At 50.9% G+C, this 23,519-nt stretch overlaps 6 protein-coding genes across 6 annotated transcripts; 3 read left to right on the top strand and 3 right to left on the bottom strand.

Moving 5' to 3' along the window:
• Positions 1–2,257: 2,257 nt before the first annotated feature.
• On the top strand, positions 2,258–3,069 carry NEUTE1DRAFT_109936 (uncharacterized protein; the record flags this gene model as incomplete). Its single annotated transcript, XM_009852534.1, has 5 exons — positions 2,258–2,328; positions 2,403–2,423; positions 2,492–2,625; positions 2,738–2,824; positions 2,975–3,069. The coding sequence occupies 5 exons, from the start codon at positions 2,258–2,260 to the stop codon at positions 3,067–3,069; spliced, it is 408 nt and encodes a 135-aa protein (XP_009850836.1).
• A 1,408-nt stretch (positions 3,070–4,477) lies between these two features.
• On the bottom strand, positions 4,478–5,547 carry NEUTE1DRAFT_100637 (uncharacterized protein; the record flags this gene model as incomplete). Its single annotated transcript, XM_009852533.1, has 5 exons — positions 4,478–4,532; positions 4,580–4,712; positions 4,856–4,876; positions 5,334–5,430; positions 5,533–5,547. The coding sequence occupies 5 exons, from the start codon at positions 5,545–5,547 to the stop codon at positions 4,478–4,480; spliced, it is 321 nt and encodes a 106-aa protein (XP_009850835.1).
• Positions 5,548–10,279: 4,732 nt separating this feature from the next.
• NEUTE1DRAFT_137533 (uncharacterized protein) lies at positions 10,280–10,645 on the bottom strand (the record flags this gene model as incomplete). Its single annotated transcript, XM_009852532.1, has 1 exon — positions 10,280–10,645. The coding sequence occupies one exon, from the start codon at positions 10,643–10,645 to the stop codon at positions 10,280–10,282; it is 366 nt and encodes a 121-aa protein (XP_009850834.1).
• Positions 10,646–11,647: 1,002 nt separating this feature from the next.
• NEUTE1DRAFT_62903 (uncharacterized protein) lies at positions 11,648–14,320 on the top strand (the record flags this gene model as incomplete). Its single annotated transcript, XM_009852531.1, has 2 exons — positions 11,648–11,680; positions 11,763–14,320. The coding sequence occupies 2 exons, from the start codon at positions 11,648–11,650 to the stop codon at positions 14,289–14,291; spliced, it is 2,562 nt and encodes an 853-aa protein (XP_009850833.1).
• A 333-nt stretch (positions 14,321–14,653) lies between these two features.
• NEUTE1DRAFT_116928 (uncharacterized protein) lies at positions 14,654–15,366 on the bottom strand (the record flags this gene model as incomplete). The annotated part of the gene is made up of 1 exon (XM_009852530.1): positions 14,654–15,366. One exon carries the CDS (start codon positions 15,211–15,213, stop codon positions 14,764–14,766), a length of 450 nt encoding a protein of 149 aa, XP_009850832.1.
• A 1,863-nt stretch (positions 15,367–17,229) lies between these two features.
• Positions 17,230–21,100, top strand: NEUTE1DRAFT_81580 (uncharacterized protein; the record flags this gene model as incomplete). The annotated part of the gene is made up of 3 exons (XM_009852529.1): positions 17,230–19,765; positions 19,822–20,857; positions 20,960–21,100. The coding sequence occupies 3 exons, from the start codon at positions 17,250–17,252 to the stop codon at positions 21,098–21,100; spliced, it is 3,693 nt and encodes a 1,230-aa protein (XP_009850831.1).
• Between the last annotated feature and the right edge of the window lie 2,419 nt (positions 21,101–23,519).

The following is a 23,519-nucleotide window of genomic DNA, read 5'->3' as shown; positions in this document are numbered from 1 at the left end:
AACAGATGCAACCTTTCCCGCAAAACAAAAAGAATAAGAAAAAAAAACACTCAAGACTCGACTTATCTCACCTTACTATCTCGATACGGTAGAGGTATCCATGCCGACACGACCTTCCTAAAGAGCAAAGAGAAAGCCTTGTTGGGTGCATTGCAATGGATACTGTTCGGAACCACATTTAGGCACTTGATCCGAAACCTCATACGGCGTGTACCAAAAGAAATCGTACCCCTAGGGGAGATTGAACGCTAAAGCCATTTCCTGGTATAAGCCGAGTGAACATTTCCCACATCACGGCGAATTCCCAATGATTGCTATATAGGCCCACCACGTCTACTTACACCCATCATCACAATGTCTGGTCCGCAATCACATATCCCAATATTTCCACTCGTCTGATATGAGGTTATACTCATGTCTCCTACATGTCCAATCACACCCCCGCTTTTACTTCCACTTCCTCGCCTCTCATTTTCTCATCTACCCATCTTGTTCAATCAAGCACTGACCATATCGTTGTTTAATATTCCAAGACCAATTTACCGATTTCTAGTCTCGAGGCTATCTTCGGGTCGGGCACCCAGGACCCTCGATGAAGATCTTTGATACCTTGGCCGGTTTGCCTCCATCCGTAATCAGCTGGCCTGATGGGGCAAATATTGGGAGGACATACATATACCTGGAAAGCTTTCTGAATTTGTGTGATGGAGACCATGGGATATGTGGTATGAATATGCGGGGACGTTAAAGTGAGTGAGGGGAGGAAGACAACGAAGGGGAGAACCGTGTTCGACGTCATGGCCTCTATATCTTTTGATTCTTGGATATGAGCCAAATGCGTTGATGAGCATCCTGCACGGTTGAAGCGACCCGAACGATGAATTAAAGTTCAAGTGTGAGAAATTGCAAAGGGCTTCAATGTCCTGTTGTGAGTAGCTCTGGATCCTCAATCCTGGGACTTTCAAAGCCTTCAATCTTCCACTTTAGGTCCAAGCCCTTCCTAGATCCTCCCCTCACTTACAACCAAGAATAATCTGAATAAGTCTCATGTCTTTGCAGCTTTGAATCTTCTCCAGATCTGGAACTGGAAGCGGCAACCATCCGCTTCGCGAGGCTTCAGAGTTCAAACCTGGTCTGACCAAACCCCCATGTACAACTCGATTGAAACAACTTCAAGACCATGGGCCGCGCGGCTTGTCTTAGACACTCGTGGATAACAAATGACTTGGAAACGGTTAATCTTTTCCATTTACACCTAAGGCTGCGTTTGTTCTCGTACGGTCTTCGTATAGCGCTTGGAAAAGCTCAGTTCACTCAACTAGCTCGACTCAACTCAACCCAACTAAACTCAATTCGATATTCCCAAGGCGAGTTCCAACTTCTCTCTGGACATGGATACTTGATGAAGTGGCCGCTTTTCCGAGTATTAGAAACATCGCACATGGCCCTTTGTACGAAAACCGTACCAGATCAAGCGCAGCCTAAGTTGTGAATTGAGGAGATAAGTATATGGTATCAAGGGTTGTAAGGCACAGCTTTCGATGAAGTCTGTACTTGGCTAGGTTAAGATTGCATACACTAACGAGTAACGAAGCAAAGTTATCTGATGTAATCCTCGCTGTTCTTTCAATCAGAGTAAAATTCGTTAACTTTTCCAGAAAGTTTCCGGTTTCAGGTGTCGGTAAGAGCCCACGTCCACCTACGAATTAGACGTAGAAGCACGCCGAGAATAGAAGTAGACACACAAGGAAGAACATACCTACCTGCAGGATTTCAGAACCCTACAACAGAGTCTTCAGAAACAAGCTGTGACACAACTCACGACATGCAATTTAGTCGGTGCATAAGTTTCCGTCGTACACCTACCTGGGATACCCCTCTGTGTGAAGCTTCAAGGTCAAGCCATCCGACCGGGGACACATCAAGCCAGTGACAAAAGACCGAAAACCAAACCACAACAGTTAGCAGAATAAGATGAGACGAGATGCAATGAGATGAGACCATACTCAGTTCATTATCAGGCCGTTGCCCCGCATATGTCGGTGATGTCAGAAGAAGCTTTGTAAATCTAACTGGGATTAGCATGTATTTCAAGATGTTTGATCTGCCGACTTTGCGCCGCAAGTCTCTTTATGCTGCTTGGAGACTCCTTCGGACACGCGGGTGAAATAAATATATTGTTGTTGGAGTACCCGGTAAGTTCGGATGATGGTGATGATGATGATGATGATGATGATGATGATGACGACTGTCAAAGATGAAGCAGAATAGGACGACGAAGTTTGGATTTCTCGTTCAGAATATCGTTACTTCCAGACTTGAAGTTAGGTACGCAACCAACACAAGGCGGTCATCTTACTAGTTGAGTATTGCAACAGTACAGCCTTGTGTGCGTAATCTAGAATGCAGTGTCATATGGGAAGGTGAGTTGTGTGTAAGTGTAAGCCTGTATCTACGCTCCGTATAACTCTTTCTTCACTTTGTCGTACAGTGCCGACGTAAGTGTTGCCTTGCCAAGGTCCACGTCCCATGTCAAACCGAAAGGGATCCGACTTCGGCAAGCCGGTATTTTCCTATTCATGGTTGCTTTCCGTGATATCGGCGAGATCCTCCCCATTGTGAAACGTGAGTCTTTGTCCCTTGGCAATATCAATGGCGGAAAGGGTGCGGGAAGAAGCGAGACAGCGTCATCTTCGGTTTAGGGTGAGCACCCTTACCTTGCCTTACCTCACTTCAGCCTGCGGTCCCATGTCAACGGTCGATGTAGGCATGTGTTGTCTTGACAAAGAAGATCATGGCATGGTGCCAGCTACTCCCGGTAATCGTACGTTATGGGAGTGGAATCCAGGGAAAGGCTGTCCATTATGGGCGTATTGTGTGATATGCGTTGTTTGTGACAGATTCTTGGCACTCTGTTGTCTTTGTCCCGCGGCGACGACGAGAAGGCTATAGAGCCTCAACTACCATCCTCTAGAACCCTATCGTCCGATACATATGGCCATGTGTATGCGAGCGAAAGAGGTCGTTGCGTTCATGTATCAAGGAACAGCCTTGTCCGGCAGATCTTGATAGCGCTGTTGAAACTTGAACCAAATGATCGCTAACGAGGCGAGCGAGGGTCTATAGATCCCACATAGAGCCTAGTATAGTATCCATTCGTGTCGCAATACTCCAGGCTTTGTCGGTATCGTTCAACTGTAAGCCTGACAATTTCCAACATGAACCATACGCTTCACGGAAACTGGGCATGTCAGACAACTACCAGAAAGACAAGAGGAATGGAATATTGGACGACAGGACCGGAAAGAAAGAAGACGGGACAAAGTTTAAGCCTCTCCCATGACCCCGGAGCCCGCTACATACACCGGGTGGTTCGTGCACCCTCAAGTTGCATTAACCAAAAGGGTGCTAGCTCAATGCAAGAAAGGCCTCACCCACAAAGCAAAAGGGAAAAGAAACCCACTTGCATTGTCTTCCTGCACACACTTCGTAGAACATCCAGATGCTGGCACCCATACTCACTAACCGCCATCCTCTGTCCTGCTTAAAGCTCTTTACACCCTCACACATGGGATGACGCGCATTCGGGAGGGGACATTCCCACCACCCTCTTTCACCATGTCTGTGGCATACATCTAGCGATTTGAGCGGTGAGCAGGTTCGAATTGGCGTATCATAAGCCACTGAGACTCCAGCCGTGTGCGTGAGTTTGGGGGCTAGGGCGCAGGGAGGAGAGGAAGCGGGGGCAGAGAGAGGGAAAACAAGCAAAATCAACAAAGGGGAGGCTGTCCGTCCTAGATCCGCCGAGCGAACGAAGGAAGAGATTTTTCCCACGGGGTAACAGAAAATGAAGCAAGGGAAGGGTGGTTTCGGATGGGTGTTGAAAAAAGTCCATGCCGGCCGTGAAGGTGCATCTACGCAAAAAGTGGGGTGCTTTTGCTCGGGCGCGTGATACCGTTCGTTCGTCTTGATTTTCCAGGGCGACTGACGAGGACGAAAGAGCAAAATCCGAATCAAATCAGATGAGGAGTGTCCATTGATCAGTCCAGCGAATGTCCAGTGTCCATTCAGTCGCGAGCGAGAACAAAACGGAGGACGGAGGAGGACATTGAATGACTCTGGAGCCCCATGTGCTGGGAATCCTTGCTTGTTGCGCAATCCCCATCATGACTTGAGGAATCAGCCGCCCTTGGCGCCCTCGCAGACGTTTTTATGGCCTGGGAGCTCCCGGCTTCCCAGCTCCCAGCCGCGCCAGCCATGTATGATAGGCCTCGGAGGATCTGCCGGAAAATGGGCGATTCTCTCTTGATGGAAGATTGGAGGAATTGGAAGGAAACAACAACAAACAAAAAGAAGAAGAAAAAAAAACACATCGAGATACTGCCACTACTACGACGGCTAGGGTACTTCACTGTTACGACCCAAGTGCACCAGTGGATTTTGAAGGGATAAGTGCCGTATGTACGTCATTGTGGTCTTACTCCGAGAGGTTGAATGCTTCCCAAGAACTCCCAAAGATCCACTCTTTCGACCTGAGCCGTTAATTGATCTGAAGAGCATGGCGCTCTCTGAGATTGACAAAGTTGCAAAAGCCAGGAGATTGTCAGGGCCCTGCTGTTGGGCAGAGCCAGACCGTGATAAAATCACCAGCTTCCATTGGAGAAGCCCATTCGCCTTGACGCTTGAAGAGGGCTGCTTGTGGGCCGTGCGTGCTGTTGCCGTACACTTAGTGCCGTAGGTACTGCCGTCGGAGCCGATGCAAGTCTGGCATGTAGACGAAGCTTCTTGCTACAAGAGATCATCGGCACCGGGCAGCTAAGAGTGGCGCGGGGTTGTCATTGGAAAATCATTTGACCACATGGGCGTCTCAGCATGTCTAACATGCCAAGGGAGCAGCAGTTTGGCTGTTGATGAATGACACTCAAGTCCAGGATCCGATCCCGAACAGACTGTTGTCAGAGACGAAGCGAAAAAAAGGAAAATCTGACCCCGGTTCTGGAATCCCTCCAAGGTTTCAGTGGGTTCGGCATGATCCAGCAAACACCATGGCCGATCTTGTCCATTTGCTTGCGCCTTCATCACCCACGCGGAGCCATGGGTTTGAGATGAGGCGGGAATGGTGACCAATGGAAGCCGAGATTTGACCACGGTCAAGAACGAGATGTAACCATCTTGCGCACCTACCTTTGTCCAAGGCGCATTCACCATTCGTTCCGTCCAACGGCAAGATAGCATCTATGAACGAGGGGGGGCCTTGTCGAACCCCGAGGTATAGCGGGCGGGGACAAGGGACTTGAGCGCAAGTTGATATTTTTCTACACTCTTGTCTATACCAGGGATACAGAAGTAGCCAAAGCGGGAGGCGGTGAGTGCAGAGGCTTCTCTCGCATGCTGCAACGGCGAGGTAGCAGCGCCGGCACTTTGGCGCTTCTGTGATAATTTATGTAGGTGGTGCAGAAGCGATAGGTAGGTAGGGTAAGAATGGGGGTTATAGTCGCATGCATTTATCCGCAACGACGACCAGTGCAATACCTGCGTTCCAGGCATTGTGATGAGTGACACACAGTCGAATTGTTTTCGGCGCCCTTGATCGGATCCTGAGATATAGACTAGGTATACAACAGGTCTGAAGTCGAAACGTGCTGACCACAAGATCTGATTCACTTCCCCGCTCCAGGGCATCAGGCCTTTTGGATCTTGATTTGGCCCATGCGCTCAGTGCTGCGACGATCACCATTCTGAGCTCGCACGGGCCATCTGGGCTTCAGATACAGGCGAGAGTAGAGGTACTTGGCGGATGAAATTTACCTCTAGTCAAACAACGATGAGACCAAAATGGAAAGTAGATCAGATAATACGCATGTTCTCCAGCGACAAGACTGCAAGGCTGAGCAGGAAGAAAAATGTCAAAATATGTGCAATGTACGACAATGAGCCCGGTCCAACCTCTGAACCGTCATATCCAATGGGCCGACCTCGGAAATTGTATTTTCTCGTCACTGTTACCCACTAGTGTAAAAGACCACCAATGACAATACTAGTTGCCTGGATAAGCTACCCGGGGTCAGATATCAGTTGTACTAGCCGCTACCGAGTGGTAACATGGCCCGACCCAAACCTGGAGAGGACTTCCCGAGAACTCCACCACGTACGCCAGAGAAGCACGAGGGGACCTGAGCTTCAATCGAAACCCTATCTGCAATAGGATTCACGTTAACTACCAAACAGAGAGGTAACTAGCGAAATTTGTTCCTGGTGCTTTAAGCTAATGGCATGGCGGCTGTGAAGAATGCCGGCTTGCCGTTAGTCTGTTCAGCCCTCTCAAGGTAGTTATGCCCGACGAAGGATTCGACACACCCAAGCGGAGAAAACAAACTGCTGGGTCTCCAAAGTGTCAGATAACGGTATTGGTTGACTGGACATTGATCTTCCTGTGGCGTTAGTGTCCTGAGGCTGTAGTGTACAGGATAGCCAACCAGGCCAGCCTGAGTTCAAGCCACGTTCGTCTACCCGCCTGGCATGTGAGAGGGGTTGATTCAAAGTCCGTCGAACTTGATTCCCATTTGCTCTCCCCTGGGAGATTGTTTGCCGGTATCTCCCCTTTCTTCGAAAAAAAAAAAAAAAAAAATCGGTGGTTCTCGGTTTCCTCACACATTGTTACGCCCTGTTGCTACATGATGCGTATGTGCTCGCTACCATCTGTTGGGGGGGGCATTGACAGGTCGTGCACCGATGTGATTCTTGCCCAGGTCACCCCGGCAGACATGGATCACTGAATAAAAGCTCCTTTCACCCTGGACCAAGTCCCCAGAACCCTGAGGCCTTGGCTCTTGTCCTGAGGACCTGCTCTGGGTTGAATTCCCTCCAGGGATAGAGGATCGCATTCGTATACAATTCTCGTCAAGACAAAGGCAGCTAGCTGCTGAAGTCCCAAGCAAGGGATGTTTCATGGTCCTTTTCAATGCCATGCAGAACTTGTCGGAAAGTGGGAGCTACGCAGTCAGCAGAGTTTTCCTCGGGATTTGCCAGGACGACGCCAAGTTGGAAGATTCCCATCTCCGATCATACGGGGGGAGGGGACAATGACCTACCTCGAATGGCAGGCCCAGCCTATCACCCTGTCGCCATGCTACGCCGCGATAAGGCCACCGCAATCTTAAATTTGGGGCAGATAACCACTTGATGTCAAGGCATAAAACATCCTTCCAATGGTTGACCACCGCGGCGCTCTCGGCTTGGGCAAGGGGCGGAACGAAAAACTTTCCTACCGAAGTGTTACACTGGTTCAAAGTCAGCAAGAGGGGCTGGACTGCTCCCGACGTACACACACGGGACAGCGACCCGGCGCAACTCGTTGCTTCGAAAAGACTTGGGAATGTTTTCGGATGATGGATTGAAACCGTGAGCCGAGCCTCGACCAAAAGTTGCAGAACAACGAACCATGATGACGGAGCAATCGTGGATAAGTAGTATACAGAAAGAGCAGTTGGAATGCCAGCCTATCTCTGTCGGTATCAGGAGAATGCAGCTGATCTGCCACGCCAGTCTGCCAGATAGTCAACAACCCAAGTCGTCGTGCTGCTTTCTGGGGCTTTTGCATAACACTCACTGGAGCTTCTGGTTCCTCAGCCCCGCACAGTGTTTTGTCACTGTGATCGGTCTCTGGGAACCCAACTAAACGACCGACTCGGAGCCAAAGTCACCCCGCATAACCGAAATCGTGCTACTTAGACACTACACTGCTTTACCCTGATAGCACAAGAGAATCGTGTCGAAGCCCATTTCAGCCTTGGGCGTTTAAAGGGGGCACTATTGATGTCTGAACTGTCGGTCTAGAAAAAGAACACATATGTGGGAGTGAAAGCGGCTCTTCACAAGAGGATACACCTCGCGAGTTCAGGCATGGCCTTTTTTTTGCTTGGTCCGATCGCTGTTGTCCCTATCATAATTCAAAACAGGTTCTACTGCGCTTTTTGGGTAGGTGAAGTGAGACTTGCATTGTGTCCTGCAAATGCACTGCATCTCTGATCTCGAAGCCATCATTGGGTTACCGTATAAACTCGGTTCGTTGATTTTAAACTTCCTGGGAAATCAGGCATACGCAGTAAGCATACTGCAACCTTTATGCCCACCTGAAGTTGCATGCAAGATAGTAATTCAAATGCCCCCACACTCCAACGCCCTTGAGAAAACAGGTAGAAAAGGAAGGGCAAAAGGAGAATCGAATTTACAGTGCTCCGGAGTAGCAACACAACTCCCCCACTTATTTTGGTGGGCATAAAATGCACATATCCGGGCAGTATGCTTACAGATTATGCCTGATTTCCGTGGAAGTTAAAAATCAACGAACCGAGTTTATACGGTATCCTAGGTCTGCTTTTGGCCCGGACTGCGTGAGCGGCTGCTTCAACGCAACTGAAACCAAGGCAAGCCATGGCCAAGAAAGCCGAAAGACAGACACACTTTGGCGTTGTATGACAGCAAATTCCACTGAATTCTCTTGCAGAATTGCTACCTTTGGTCTTTGGAGTCCGAATTTACTGACGCTGTACAGGTACGACGATGACATGTCGGAGGAAAGCGGTCAAGTCAGCACTATCTGCAAGAGACGCAGAGCAAAGCAACATCATCAGAGGATGAGATGTAATGTGGAGGTAGGTACTGTCGACGGGTAGGTAGAGAGGGGGTCCAGATAGGCTATAGGCATGTATATCTGCCCGCGTCTTCCCCGATGAGACAGAGGAGGCTTCGAGCTCGTGCCTCCAGCATTCCAAGTCCAAGTTGAACAGAGTCCGTTCCAAGGTCCGTCCCTGGGTCTTTTCAGTTCGAACAAAAGGACTCTGATACAGGATGTCGTGAAGTTCGGCAATGACAAACCACCTGAAGTGAATCATCCACGCAGCCTAACTACCACGGCTGACGATCATCGACCGAGTCACCTCATCGGTTCGCGGCCTCTTACCTACAACAAACCCCGAGACAGTGGAGACGTGTGTGTGTGTAGTAGCGAGGAGGACGACCGTGCGAACACGAAGAGACGAACACAGGGGAAACATCATGATGGTCCACGGCTTGGGAAATCGCATTGCCTGAAATTGCCTGGGGTAGCAATGGGCAGTTGAACCCACAGCCTGGTTCGGGTTTCCAAGTTTCGTCGCTACTTACCTACACCTTAGGGTACCTACCCAATACCTTGTTAGTGGTAGCCCCGCTCCCAAGCTGGTAACGGTGGTGTATCGGTCTTCCCTACTCCTGTAGCGTGCCAACATGCCCCGCTGCAGAGGACGACACACCCCAGGAAACCAACCAAGATTGTACTATAGAACTACGAGGACGCAATGGCATCCCCAAGACATAGTCATCACAAGTGAGGCTTTCTAGCAGCGATCCCAATGCGTTGAAAGCGGAACGCGTGGAGGTTTCCCGTCTGAAAATGAGGTGGGCCGCAAACAGAGAAATACTCGCAAAGCGTAGGCGGCGGTCGTGCCGCTACAGGTAGAGGCAAGGTAGGCAGGTATGTACCTCTCGAGGTACCTAGAGGTAGGTAGCGTCGTCCGGCCAATCTCACATATCTGCCCAGTCACCACCCAAAACCCACTTGCCTATCGAAGCACTGAACTGGACCGACGGCTGCTGCCCTCTTGCTGCTACCCAGGGGACCGGGGTGCCCTGACTGTGTGAAGGGTGCAGTGGACTCGCAGATTCCACTTCGCAGCCTGCCCATCGTAGGTATTTTGATTTAGCTAGCCTTCATCCGCACCCCCCCGGCGAACCGACCATCAGGAAGACCCTTCTTTTTCTTCTCTTCCCTCCCCCCCCTTCGTGGTTTTGTGGTTGCGCCGGACAGCAGCAGCACCACCACCATTCAAACACGCGACATCGCGAGAGTTTGTGCAGACAGAGCGGAATCGGACTCTTACACATCCATCTCACTCCAAGCGAGGCATTCCTGTCCTCTGTGCTCGCTCCCGTCATCCGCCTTTTCTCCGCCCTCCGTCCCACCTCCCGTCTCTTCACAACCTACCCCGATCTCCAGCAAGGTCCCCGCCCTTGTCCTGCCACCGAGGCCCTCCCTACCTTACAAGTACCTTAGCGTGTTCCCGTTGGGCACCTCGAGTCCTCAACAACTTGCTCAGCTTTCTCAGCTCGCCCTTCCCCCCCGAGTACCTACCTACCTATCGACTTCCTGTCGTCGCCTTCCTTGTATTCAGTTGCGTGCGTGTCTGTCCGCCGACACGCTTCGCGGCCGCATCGCACACAAAAGTCGTCGAGTGCGCCCTCAGGATTGGATCCGAACGAAACCTCCCGCTTTGTTGGTCTTTGTGGGAGACTGGGTTACCGTGAGACGGCCGCGCCAAATCGAGTAAACTCGGTGAGTTGCCTGATGTTTCCTTGGCCTCCTTTCCGCCCGTTCTACCGTTGTTCCCCCCTTCCGCTGGGCCAGTGCCGGCCAGCCAGCCAGCTTGCTCGCATCGCATCGCCGTCGCATCATATCGCTCCCAAGCGCCTTCGCCGTCGTCATCGTGCTCCTCTTCTTCGGCTTCCATTCCACAACGTGGGCTTTTGGGTCGTTCTTGGTGGTTTCTCCAGCACTCCCCATCCCATCGTCCATCTTGCAGCGGAGATCGCCGTTGTCGACAGACATGCTGTTTGGTGCTGCGGACCCTGGCACGCTGGCACAGCATGGAAGGAAATCATCTTGTGACTGGCCCGCCAAACCTCAGGCTGGCCTCTGGCTAGTCCCTGCGAGTCCAGGACACCCTCCCCCCAATCGGTGTGTACGCGTGATCGGTGGCTCATTCCGTGCTCGCATACCTGCTGCACCTCACTGCTGCATCTGCGTGGATTTCACCTCCGGGCTCTATTGCAGCCATCTTTTCCGCCATTTCTGCTGCCGCGGCGTCGGTGTCGTGTCCGCATCATGACGGCCTCGATACCGCTACTTTGCTACAATCTACACTACTACAAGTGGCGTTGAAACCGCCGAGGACGACTGAAACTGTTGAACGAGCACACACATCTCGCAACCGGTGCCGGACAACGATCCGCCCTCCTTCAAGCATCTACCCGTCACACAGAAACCGGAACCTCTGCTTGCCGCCGAACCACATCTGCACACCTTGCACACCTACATAATACGCGCCGCATTGTCACCAGTATCCCCGCACTCGACATATCTTAGACCCGACTTTGATGCCGAATGGGCTCATTTCCACCGGATATACGCACACTCTACCGATCCATCACGGCCTTCGTAACCTTTTTGTTCAAAATCTCGTCGGCCATTGAAATTACCGAGCCGACTTCGTTTTCCGCATTTTAAGCAAGCTCCAAGCGGTCGCTGTGCCAGACAAGAAGGGCTTGCCGAAAGAACGAGGCGTCTGTGCCTGTGCGAGGTGACGGCTCGACTAACTAACATATGACATTACGCAGACCAACTGCTGTCCGACTTTCGCCACGACAAACTCCCGCAAACTCTACAGACCGCACGATCACGCGCGTAGCCTTCCGAGTCCGAGCTGTACATAAACTCTTCCCAGCGCCGACATCGTCCTATCTAGACACCTTTTCCCCTGCTGTCCTCGTCCGGGAAACGCACCTCTCTACCTACAACGCCCCAACCCGTTATGCATATTGAATGCTAAATATGGATTCGGAAGACGGGGAGTTTTTCATCAAGGTACGACGATTCTATGGTCATTACTGCAATGCAGTTGCGCTTCAAGAGGATCATTAGGCTAATCATCCATGTTGGCTTCTAGCAACTGGCGAGCTTCGTGCGGACCCATGAAAAGGCCCTCGCCAATGCGCTACAGTTTAGGAGACAAAACACTCCTCGCCATGCATCTTCACAGAGCGTTTCGGTGCTCTCCACCTCGGCCCCCACGGCCTCTTCTCTTCCAGAGCGACCTTCGACGTCTTCATCGCCTTCGAGCACATTAGCTGCAGCTCTATCTCTAGGCTCCTTGAACTTTACATCCCACAACGTAAAGTCGGCAAAACTGGCTCTTACCGCCCATCACCTGTTCTATCTACTCTCCCGATTCCAAGAGCTGGCTATTCCTGTCGGCCCCATGAAGGTTCGCCTGGAGAACCTGCACGATAACCGAAATTCGGGAAATTATGTATCCTTCCTTAGCCAAACGCAACGGTGTAAAAGCCGTGGCTCCGACGTTGGCTCAATTCACTCTGTTTCCAGCATCAGGAGTGTTATGTCGGGCATGTCTGCTCTATGGTCGAGTTTTGGAATCGGTTCTAGCATATCTGCCGCTCGTTCTGAGAAGCAGAAGGCTGCCATCGAGGCTGACCTCAAGTACTTGTACTCTGCTTTCACCAAGATCCCTTGCCTACGACTTGCCCCCGACTTCCGCGCGCGTTTGATCAAAGGATACGAAGAATTTCCTTTCGACTCGGCCGTCCCTCTTTATGTCTTCAAGAACGTCCAGGCACTTGAAGTCAGTGATACAGACTTCAGGCAATTCTTTGGTTGGGACCGGCTTTCTGAGCAGCTTCGCTCTCTCACGCTCAAGCGCGCCAGTCTCGATGACCCTGCAGATGTTCTGATCGACATCGTTTTGGATGATATGGATAAGAGACGTCGTCGCTCGTCAAAAGCGCAGTCATCCCCAACCGGTCCTTGGGCTGCACCAAGTCCTCGGAGAAGTCCCACAATCCCGCAGGCGGCGCAGAAGTCGAATTCCCCACCTAGTTCTCCAGATGCGAGGACGTCCAACACTGAAATACCAGTTGGCTCTCTCAACAGCGAATCTGGGCCTGACCAGTTCGGGGCGGCTTTGCACAACCACAGGCGGCCGTCTGTCGTAAGGGTGGACAGCGATGAGTCAAGGACACCGGCAAAAGACGGGCGACCACGAAGTCACTCCCCGCGCCGGCCTACCAGCTCTAGGAATGGCTCAAGCAACGTCCGGGGAAGTCACAAGATTCGTCGATCCGGGTCTGGAAGCTCACACTCGAGCCTCTCGGACTCCTGGTATAATTCTCGTGGAAGTTCTTCCAACTTGCTCGCCATGGGAACACTTCCTCCCTCCAAGTGGCGTTTCCTCAAGCATTTGAGCCTCGCAGACAACTCCCTTACCTCCATCCCGGCGGCCAGTCTGGCCCCACTTGCGAATTCTCTCCATTCTCTCGACCTGTCGGCGAACTTGTTTACCCAGATCCCCGACAGCCTTGTAACTCTGACAGCCCTCCGCGCCCTGAACCTGGCTCATTGCATGATCGACTCGCTCCATTCGCTTATTCGGTGTCCTCTTCCCGCTATCACAGCCCTCAATCTCCGCGCCAACCGCTTGACATCGATTGTGGGCATTGAGAAGCTCTACCCCTTGGAAAGACTGGACTTGAGGGATAATCAAATTACCGATCCTATGGAGTTGGCGCGTCTGACTGGTATCCCCGAACTCCGGGAAATCTACGTGGAGGGCAATCCTTTTACGCGAATCCACCGTGACTACCGCATTACCATCTTTAACCTGTTCCGTCAAACACCGGGATATACCGAAGACATCACTATCGACGGGTCAGGGCCCAGCTACTCAGAGAGGCGGTATCTTCATGAAAGGGCGGCAGAGCTACCGGCTGTCCCCGTCATCAAGCCCCCACCCCAGGAATTGCCTGCGGTGGATGTCAGCAAGCCTACATTTGTATACGAGCCACCCCCAAGAGAACCGGCTGTCCTTAGGAAGGAGAGGCCCATGCCCAAAAGCACAACAAGCGAACTCAACACTGCGTCTACGCGCCGTCGGAAAGCACCCAAACGACGTATTGTGGATCTCGCTACTAACGAGACGCCTGCTCCGGTGACTCTGGTCGACGATCGCAGTAGACCTGGCGAGAGAGCGGCTTCGGGTCATAACGAACATTATCGTATTTCACAACCCACCGAGATCCATGCTCCTCAAGAGACACTTACGACTAGCCCTTTGCCCGACGCTCGAGCACCCGCCGATATCCCCAGGATTGAATCCACCGTCATTCCCAGCATAACTCCCCTTTATCCCTCCCACAAGAGCTCATCCGAGTCTCAGTCGTGGAGGGATAATGGCCACTGGGATGTCGACGGCGAACTGTACCGTCGGAAGATCGAGTCGCTTCGTGACAAAGTGGGGAGCCGCTATCTGAGTGCACTCAATGAGGAAGGATGGGATCCTACTTCGCTTCCGCCCAACTACCGCGAGGGCAACTTTGGTGCCCCCTCTCCCTTACTTGCGGACCCGACAGCTCCTAGAGCCGCATCCGTGCAGGCGATCCATAGTGGTCGAACACTTGGATGAAGTCTTATTATGATATTACCCCCAGGCTTGTAAAAAAAAAAAGGCATGTTATGACTTTTGGAGCGTTGTATAAGTTGTAAGCTGTTCGCTGGACGATGCTACGATACCTACTCGCTACCTCTACGCATTCCCTCCTCCAAACCCTTCAAGCACTTGTGTAGGATTGGACTGGGCTGGTTTGCATTTACATTACACAAGAAAAGAGATATCCTATAGGCATAGCGTATTGGCGTTTTGGAATGGGAGGGCGTTGAAGGAAGCGGGAGAAATATGATTGTATAACCTATCCTGCCACACCTATCTGCCATTCTTCCTGTGTGTTCTTTTCAGCTATGCCCGTTTTTGTTTTTTTGTTTTTTTTTGTGTTTGTGCTGGAGCTGTTGCATCTTGGACCTGTTGGAAGATCTTGTTTTTTTGGAAGGTGGAAGTTTGATGCTTCTTCATCATCGATTGGCATTGATATCCACACGGCCTATAGATCTCGTCCATCTGTGGACATGATTTGGTCACCCTTTCGTTTTTCCCGCATTCGGACGAGTTTCAGTAACAGGTGGCTAGCCGGTGGCAGCATTGAAGTTTGAAAGAGTAAAGACAGAATGAATGGTGGGAGGCATTGCGAATCCTTTTGACAGTCCAAGAGCTGAGGCATGATGATGACGACGATGATGATGATGGGTGGAAGCTTTGGTGGAATTGGTTGATTTCCTCCGTTACTGGCGTGTCTTATCTTGTTATGATCAGGTATCACGCACGAGGGTGGTTCGATGATGATGGTGATGATGATGATGATGATGATGATGATTGGCGTTATTTTCGAGGGCATCTGAGAGAGATTTAAAAAAAAAAGCATTGCAGAGTACAGCAAGAAGCGAGACATTATGCATACTAGTTTCTCACAAATTGGGTTTCCCTGAAACTTCATGTCCGCGTCTTCTTTATCTGATGGCTGTTACATCTGCTTCAGTTCTTTGCATTGTACGCCTCGAATTGATGTTGCAGAAGGGGAGAATTTGTGCGGACGCTCAAGAGTTGCAGTTTGTAGCAGTTCAAATTGACGAGCTATTTGGTTGCCATTGCGAATATCACTATTCAGCCTAGAGTACGAGGGTTCGAATACGAACATGTCTCTTATCTTGGAACAATGGCAAATAACACGGTGCCGCCTGCGATAACGCCCAAAAGAGGGAAATCATAAGCTCGCGAAATTCCAGAACCAGGATTTTCATGATCGTGAACGGTGGATCTCTTATGCATTCTCGGCAACGGATCCGAGCGAACGGATCGGATGGGTTCGTCGGGGATTTAGGTTTAAATTTTTTTTTTCTTTTGTTTTTAAGCTTAAACGCGAGATAGTGTCCTTGTCGATCCCCTCCGTAATTCTCTCTGCTGGGTCAGTCAATCATTCCATGACAGGAGAATGCTGTATCTCGACTACTAGGTGTTTTTTTTTTTTTTTTTTTTTTTTTTGGTAAATCATGGTATCCTGTTGTCAATGTAGCCGGCTCCTGCCGTGATTGGAAGCACACGTTCCTACAAAGACCGGTTCACCAAGCCTCAATTGAGCACAAACGAAGTGACGGACAGCAGAATGGATATTGAAACCAATTGGCCATGATCCTTGCTGTGTTATTCTCGGAATGTCTGCCGGAGGTTCTGGCTCGGATCCGATGAGGAGGAAGGCCAATCAGACGTCGAGCGCATGCGGGATCATGCGTTACGCGCGCGAGTGTTACATAGTTAGAAAGGATTCTTTGTCTTTTTTTTTCCTCTTGATGATCCTTTCTCACTGTTGATGAGGTGGCAAGGCTAAATGCCTGGTCAATTCGAAAAAAATGCATGAACGGATGGGGGCCAGGGGGCCGACCGTGGGTCGTGGGAAAGGTGAGTGGGGGACTCTGACTTGCCAAGACAGTGCAACTAATCAATACTACCACGCACGAAGATTGCATCTCTGTGGAAGAATTACATCATGGTTTAACAGTAAATCTGGATATTGTGCGCTGGCCGTTCTCTGCGTTGACCTAGGGAAGGATGAAGGTGGTCGGTTTCTGTGACGACATCTGATCTTTTGCCAAACTAGAGGTAGCTCTATGGATTTCTCGGGAGAACACACAGGAAAGAAACAAAGAGCTGAAACTCACCTCAAAGCTCGCCGGATCCAGCGTGCGAATGCGCATACCCAACTGCCCAAGTTCTGCTGTTGGTGTCAGCCCTTTCTTTCATCCCGCCTCCTCCCCGTGATGGAAACAGTTGGTTTGATTCATGAATGTGCCGCCAAACAGCTTGGTTTGAAGCATAACGACGTTCGCCAAACAAAAGGGTCTGCCACTAAGACTGTAACTGTGCACTACAGGTATCTTGTGGTGGTTAATCTGCCAAAAGCTTAAAGTTGAGTTCTGGGGGATCTTCGAGGGTGGCTGGGATTAGGGATCGAAATGTGCAAAACCGTTTGGTGACTGAAGTGAAGATGATCCACGCACGCAAGCTGCAACACGGAATTTAGCTCAAAGGGCTAGGCCGAAACGAGCGGTAAGCCCCTCCTAACCCCTGGAACCCCTTGTTCTTGTCGATTTTAGGGCCCGTGACATGCGTGCGGCTGTCGTTACGTAAGCGGATAGCCAGTGGGCCATCTTTCTTGCCCTTGACCGCGGCATGCTGATTGGCTAGCCATCACTCGAGCCTCGCGTTTTCGAGAACGTCACGTCTTCAGGCCTACCGGGCTCCCTCACGCTTCCCGCATCGTTGACCATCGCACACCCGCTCCTTCTTGCCTTCTAGCCCACGGTCGCATATCTACGCTTCCTCCACCAATGATCGAGCCGGACCGCCGACCCTCTCGAGTGATTCCTCAGCCACCATCTCCAACGCGGTGATCCCCCTTTGACCACCGCCTACCCATCACTTATTCGTCACCTTCGACTCGTCCATCAGCTTTATTGCTTCATCCATCAAGCAGCCATGGCGCCGGTGCCATCAACCCCGCGGCGGCGACCTCAGAGTCGGCCCAAGGCTCGTTCAAGGGCCGGAGGTTCTGCGACCACCTCCCGCGGCAAGAGACACGCCTCAGGCGCCCCGGCAACCGAGCCACCCTTGAAGAAGAGACGATACGTGCCTGGTGGGCCCGGCGGTGGCGGACGTTTTATTGATGAAGATGGTGTCGAAACCCCGGCCGAGCCATCGGGCTCCGCATCAAGAATACGAACATCCGCCGCCCGTGCCTCCCCAAGCGTTTTCCCGAAACGAGAGCGAAGTACAAGGATACGGACCGCCGTGAACCGCGATAAACTCGACGATATGCAATACAGTTCGGCTGCCGCCGTGGTGGCGGCCGTTGTTCAGAGCGAAGGCTACAAGCCCCGAGAGGAGCGTGGGTGGGAAGAGTTTCACCCAAACCTGGATATTGAAGGGACATTTATGATCTTTCAAGCCGACGAAGTAGACGGTATCTTGAGGGAGGCACCTCATACACCTGTCGTCCAACAACAACCACAACAACCACAACAACATCAACTAGGTGGCCAAGATAATGGCGCCACTACTCCTACGAAGAGCGCCATCAACAACATGGTGTCAACGGACGCACCCAATGCAGCAACACCTAGTGGGCAGGATAGGCCTCTACTTGCTGGTTCGGTCACAGATACACCTAGTAGGCGTAGACCACTACGACCAACGAGAGAATCGTCTTCTATCTATGCAAACCGTCCGCTGGACTTTGGTATCACACCAAAAACACCCAAAGTTCTTCCGATCCACAACCAGACGCCAAAAGAGCGTTTGGACCTCAAGCAGCCATCATACCGAAAAACTGACCGAATAGCCCTATTCGAGAGCAAGACTTTTGGGCAAGCACGCTATGTCGACAAATCCATGTCCAATGTGGGCTATCAGGAGAGCGACAACTTCATTCGGCCGGATCAGAAACTCATCAAGGCCACGGATGCGAACGTCGAGGAAGACATCGATCCTTCGACCATGACACAAGCAAATAGTGATTCTGCACACAATTCGGCGGGGGCTGTGGGCAGGGTCGAATATGACATGGATGAGCAAGATGATATGTGGCTTGAGACACTCAACAGGCGCCGCAAGGACTCCAACCTCGACACTATAACCCGCGAAATATTCGAAATCACAATAACAAAGATCGAGAAGGAGTGGCATGCGCTAGAGAAGAGGATACCAAAGCCAAACCCGAAACCACCACAGACTCATAGGCCCAGGTCGAGCTCAGCAGCGGCAGTCAACGGCGAACCGCAGACCGGCGAGGAGCAGGATAGCAAGTGCGCCATTTGCGATGATGGGGATTGCGAAAACACCAATGCCATTGTCTTTTGCGATGGCTGCGATCTTGCAGTACACCAAGAGTGCTACGGTGTACCTTTTATTCCAGAGGGCCAGTGGCTATGTCGAAAATGCCAGCTTATTGGGCGTGGTGTCCCAACCTGCATCTTCTGTCCAAATACCGACGGTGCATTCAAGCAGACAAACTCGTCAAAATGGGCACATCTCCTGTGTGCCATGTGGATTCCAGAAGTGTCACTTGGGAATCACACCTTCATGGAGCCGGTGATGGAAGTGGAAAAGGTCCCCAAGAACAGGTGGAAACTCGTGTGCTACATTTGCAATCAGAAGATGGGAGCCTGCATCCAGTGCTCTAACAAAAACTGCTTTCAGGCTTTCCACGTCACATGCGCTAGACGAAGTCGGCTATATCTGAAGATGAAGAACAGCCAGGGTGCTCTTGCAGTGTTGGAAGGCGGTCTGCCACTCAAAGCATACTGCGACAAACACTGTCCGCAGGACTACGCGAAGGAGAACGATGTTGTTCAGGCGACAAAAGATGCTAAGCGCTTTTATAAACGCGCCATGAAGGGCCGCATCTGGGCTGATAGTCAAGCTTCAGCCCTGCAACTGGCAGCTACCCACCGGCACGCCATTACCGAGCACCCTCCTGACGAATCCCAGATGACGGGAGCCAAGGTTTCTGCTGTCCTAGGGGAAACCAAGAACGGCCATCCAGGAAAGCCTATATGGAAGCTGCCATCGGGAGCGCCCATCATCCCACAGGCTGTCTACGATCTGGTGGAAAGCGCCCTAGCACGCTTCCCTATCCTGAAGAGGAAGGACTTTGTTGCCGAAGCATGTCGTTATTGGACTCTCAAGCGTGAAGCCCGTAGGGGTGCTGCTCTTCTGAAACGTCTCCAGCTCCAGATGGAGACATTCTCATCCATGGAGTTGACGAGGCGGAACTTCGCAGCTATGGGACCATCGGGCAAGACACGGTTGGCTAGAAGAATTGAGTTTGCGCGAACATTATTGAAAGACCTTGAACACCTCAAGGCCTTGTCAGAAGAGATCGTGCAGCGCGAGGCTAGCAAGCTTGAAGCTGCCGAGATGGAACGCGATTTCGTGGACAGCTGCTATTTCCCAGTCTATGAGATGCTGATACCGGCTCTCCAGAAGGCCATCCAGTACGTCTCTTGAACCGCCACTCTTGTCACGAACAACCTTGTGCTAACGGGAATAGGTCAGATAGGGACGTCTTTGCGAAGGGCTTGTCCGAGTTGCAGGACAAAATGGAGAAGCGCTACTACACGACAACCTTGCAGTTCACCCACGATCTCTGCCAAGTCATTAGTGCCGAGATCAACTCTGCAATGAACCCGCATGCTGGTTTAGACCAAATTGTCGAACCATCGTATGCTTCACCGACGAAACCCGGCGCCAATGCTGAAGTGAAGAAATGCAAGCAGATGGGCAAGAGGATATTAAGGCAAGTTCAGCCATATCTCGAAGCAGCATTGCAAGCAGAGGCGGATATCTGCAGCAAACCCTACGATGCTCTCCATCAAGAACTAGAAGGCATGCTCGATGCAAGCCTGGAAGTCAGGCAACCCACAATCACTGTGTCCAGCCATGACGGTGTCGCGGCTGAGGACGTTGATATGGCTGATGCTCCAGAAGAGGGCGGCCAGATCATCGTCGCCGATCAGAGCGACGGCGAAGCAGATGGGGAGGGTGACGAAGACGGGGACGGTAAAGCGGACGCTAACGTTAATTCCAACGGTGAACCGGATGAGATGAACGTCGATACCTCCCAACAGAAGGCGGGTGTGGGCAGCATAGAGGTAAACACATTAGAGGTCGACGCTGCACCAAAATCTAATAACACACTATCAACAAGCCAGTCAGTCGCTGGCGAAGAAGAGAAGGAAAATCACAAGGAAGACTCCCAACAGCTTCAGCTGCCTGATGGACCCACCAAAGACTCCGGCACTCCACCCTCTTTACCCGGCGAAGGTCCCGACCGCGCCAATGTTCCCCAGCTATCGCACCCTCAACAGTCTGGGCCTCTCACACCACCTCAGTCGAATGGAAGCTTCGGCCGTGACCCGACCACCAACATCCTCACAGAGGGTGGCGTGCCCACCTACCTCCACGGCTTCCAGATCGAAGGTACATCAGTCATCGAAGAACAGTGGCCTGGCAGAGAGGCGGTGCGAAGTCTAAGTGAGGAATTGACGGATATGGACGATGAGGCCCTCAAGGACCTTGAGTTTGATGTCGATGAGGCAGATACCATTACGGCGACGTCTCCTAACCATGTCCCCGTTCCGCTAGTAACTGCGGAAATAGCAGTAGAGGGCGGCGCCAGCAGCAGTAAGGATGTTGCTGCCGCTGTTGTTACTGCTGCTGTTGCGAATGCTACTGCCACATTATCAGCGCCGCCAGTAACGAGGAGAAGAGAGAGGGCAAACCCAGCGATGGCTAGGAAAGGTGTTAGATCGAGTGCCAGGAGGAGGTGATGACATGACATGAGATGGCGAGCCAGCGTTTATGAAGTAAATGGATGGAGCTGGGTTCCACTCATGTGTCGTGTTTCTTTCTTACCAAGTTTAATTCGGAAAATATTCTTTTCTTCGATTTTTTTTTTCATCTCTCTCACCTCCTCGCGCAAAACCTACCTCTTAAGTACTCCCCACCTCCGAGCAAGGTAAGTGCGTGTTCCTTGGTTTCCTTTTTATCTCTTGTGTTTGCTTTCTTCTGTTTGTTGGAGGTGCATCATGGTATTGTGTATGGATACTTCAACCATCTCTGCGTCGGCGTGGCGCGTCTTGTTGAGGGCGTTTACATTTTTTTGCCCAGCAATCGCCTTCTCTTCCTTATTGTCTTGTATTGCCTGCCTCTTTACCGGGCTTTGCTACGTGAGAAGGTTTTTCTTTTTTTGTTTTCTGGCAGGTTTCTTTTATACCAGTTTTGTTTCACATCTCGAGTTTTATGTAGCCAAACGGAACGGAATGGGTGATATGGGATGGGTCAGGAGTAGGCGTAGAGGGCAAAGGGGTCGGATCAATGTTCTTGATATGATAACCAAACACGCGAAGAGGCGTGAAACAGATATTCATTATATTCTGGTTTTCTCTTTTCTCTTTTTTTTTTCTCCTTCCGAATGGGACTTCTTGCCTGCTATTACGGTAGTAAGTGGTATATTAGGTATTAGAGTTGACCTTGACTGCGGTCCCTTACTTCTCCACATATCCAAATCAAACATACCTTCAGCATCATATTTTGGACATGAGCAACAGCGTCAATGGACAAACTCAAGTCAGATATACATGGACCACATCGTTTTCCTGACCACCTGGGAGCTTGATCGCGTTGTAGCTAGATTCTCGGTTCCAAAATCATCAATTAATGGGCTAAAGTTTTTCACGTCTATGTTCCCTTCATACCTACGAACGCTGTGTAACTTGTATTGGTGAAGAAAGACTTCCTCCTTCCTTTACCCCAGAGTACAGGTGTACTCATTGTTGAGAAAGCAACCCGTCGGTCCACAGGTACATATTCCCCCAATAGCCTTTATCGTCATGCCCTTCCATTGTCTTCTCACGGAATTGCGCAGGTATCATGACATACCTCTTTCTAGTCTCTGCCTTCCCACGTGTCGAACTATCAGCATCAGGTTCTTGAATGTACTACTGTCACTATATGTCACTATATGCAGACACCTTGTTGAGATGCCGACCTAGCTAAGTAGGTAGATGGACTCGCTCAACCCAGCCCAAACAAATTAGATCTACTTTGTTTTCCGTTGGAGCCAGGCAGGCTGAACCAATCTGATCTGTCAAATTGATCTTCGTAAGTTTCAATTTGTTCCCACACCACGAGTGAAAGTGATGTCAGGCTGGTGGTCTTCCTACACTATCTCTCCGTATTATCGGGAGCTAGTATTGTTTCGTTTCTTGCTTTCTTCCTTTTTTGTTTCTTCTTCTTTCTGTTTCTCTGCCGAGCAAGCCGAGTCTCATCTTCCATGCTTGCTTTACTTACATTACGTATATATATGGACATATGAGAGATCTTGGCTTCCTCCTCCGTTCCGATGATTTGATCCGATCATGATTGCTCTCCGCTCTGCCGCGCGGATCAGGGTATGTGCAGTAAGTGTAAGGTAGGTAGAGGTATGTATGGCTTGCAGTCACTCAGTGTCACTGAGGTGGACCCATGACATATAAGAGCATGAAGGATGGATGAATGGGATAGGGAAGCGAGGATGCGGTGGGATGGAAGGGACGAAGATCGTTTCGTGAAAGTTGGGGTAGGTGAGGGAGGGAGAAGAGGATGAACCCTGGATGCATATCCATAACCATACTCTCTGTAACAGGTTTCCCCCCGTCGTTGACAGCCCGCAATAATACGCTCGGTCGGTACGTCAAAGAAACAGGATGGACGTTGGCTTGATTGTAGCTAGTTGGAAATCGTGATCCATTCTGTCATATCAAGCTAAAGGAAAAAAAAAAAAAAGTTACCTTCTGCATGAAATGTATCGAGCATTGGGAAAGATGAACAGATAACCATACATAATGGATCACAAGAGATGATGATATTCAACGGGCGATGAGCAGTGAAACAAAATAAATTTGGACAAATGGAAATCGGAACTTACGCACAATGACAGCATAGGATGGAGGGGCATGGAATCGAGTCCAAATGCCGGGTGGTAGGACCAGCGTCCCTTTTTGAACCGTTTTTATATTTTATTTTATTTGTTTATCAACAGATCCCGGTGCAGTCATGGTTCAGCTGGAGATACTTGGAGGGGCTTTACAAAGGAGGGGGAGTGGGAGAGGAGGGGTGGGGAGGGCGCGCTCCATACACTACTTGACTGCGGAGGAGGGGACTCGAGCTGGAGAAGGGGGGGATGGGTGTTGTGGAGGGGGGGGGGGG

This window comes from Neurospora tetrasperma, assembly GCF_000213175.1.
Source record: "Neurospora tetrasperma FGSC 2508 unplaced genomic scaffold NEUTE1scaffold_3, whole genome shotgun sequence".
NCBI classification, from domain to species: Eukaryota; Fungi; Ascomycota; class Sordariomycetes; order Sordariales; family Sordariaceae; genus Neurospora; species Neurospora tetrasperma.
This window is presented reverse-complemented; position numbering and strand designations above follow the sequence as displayed.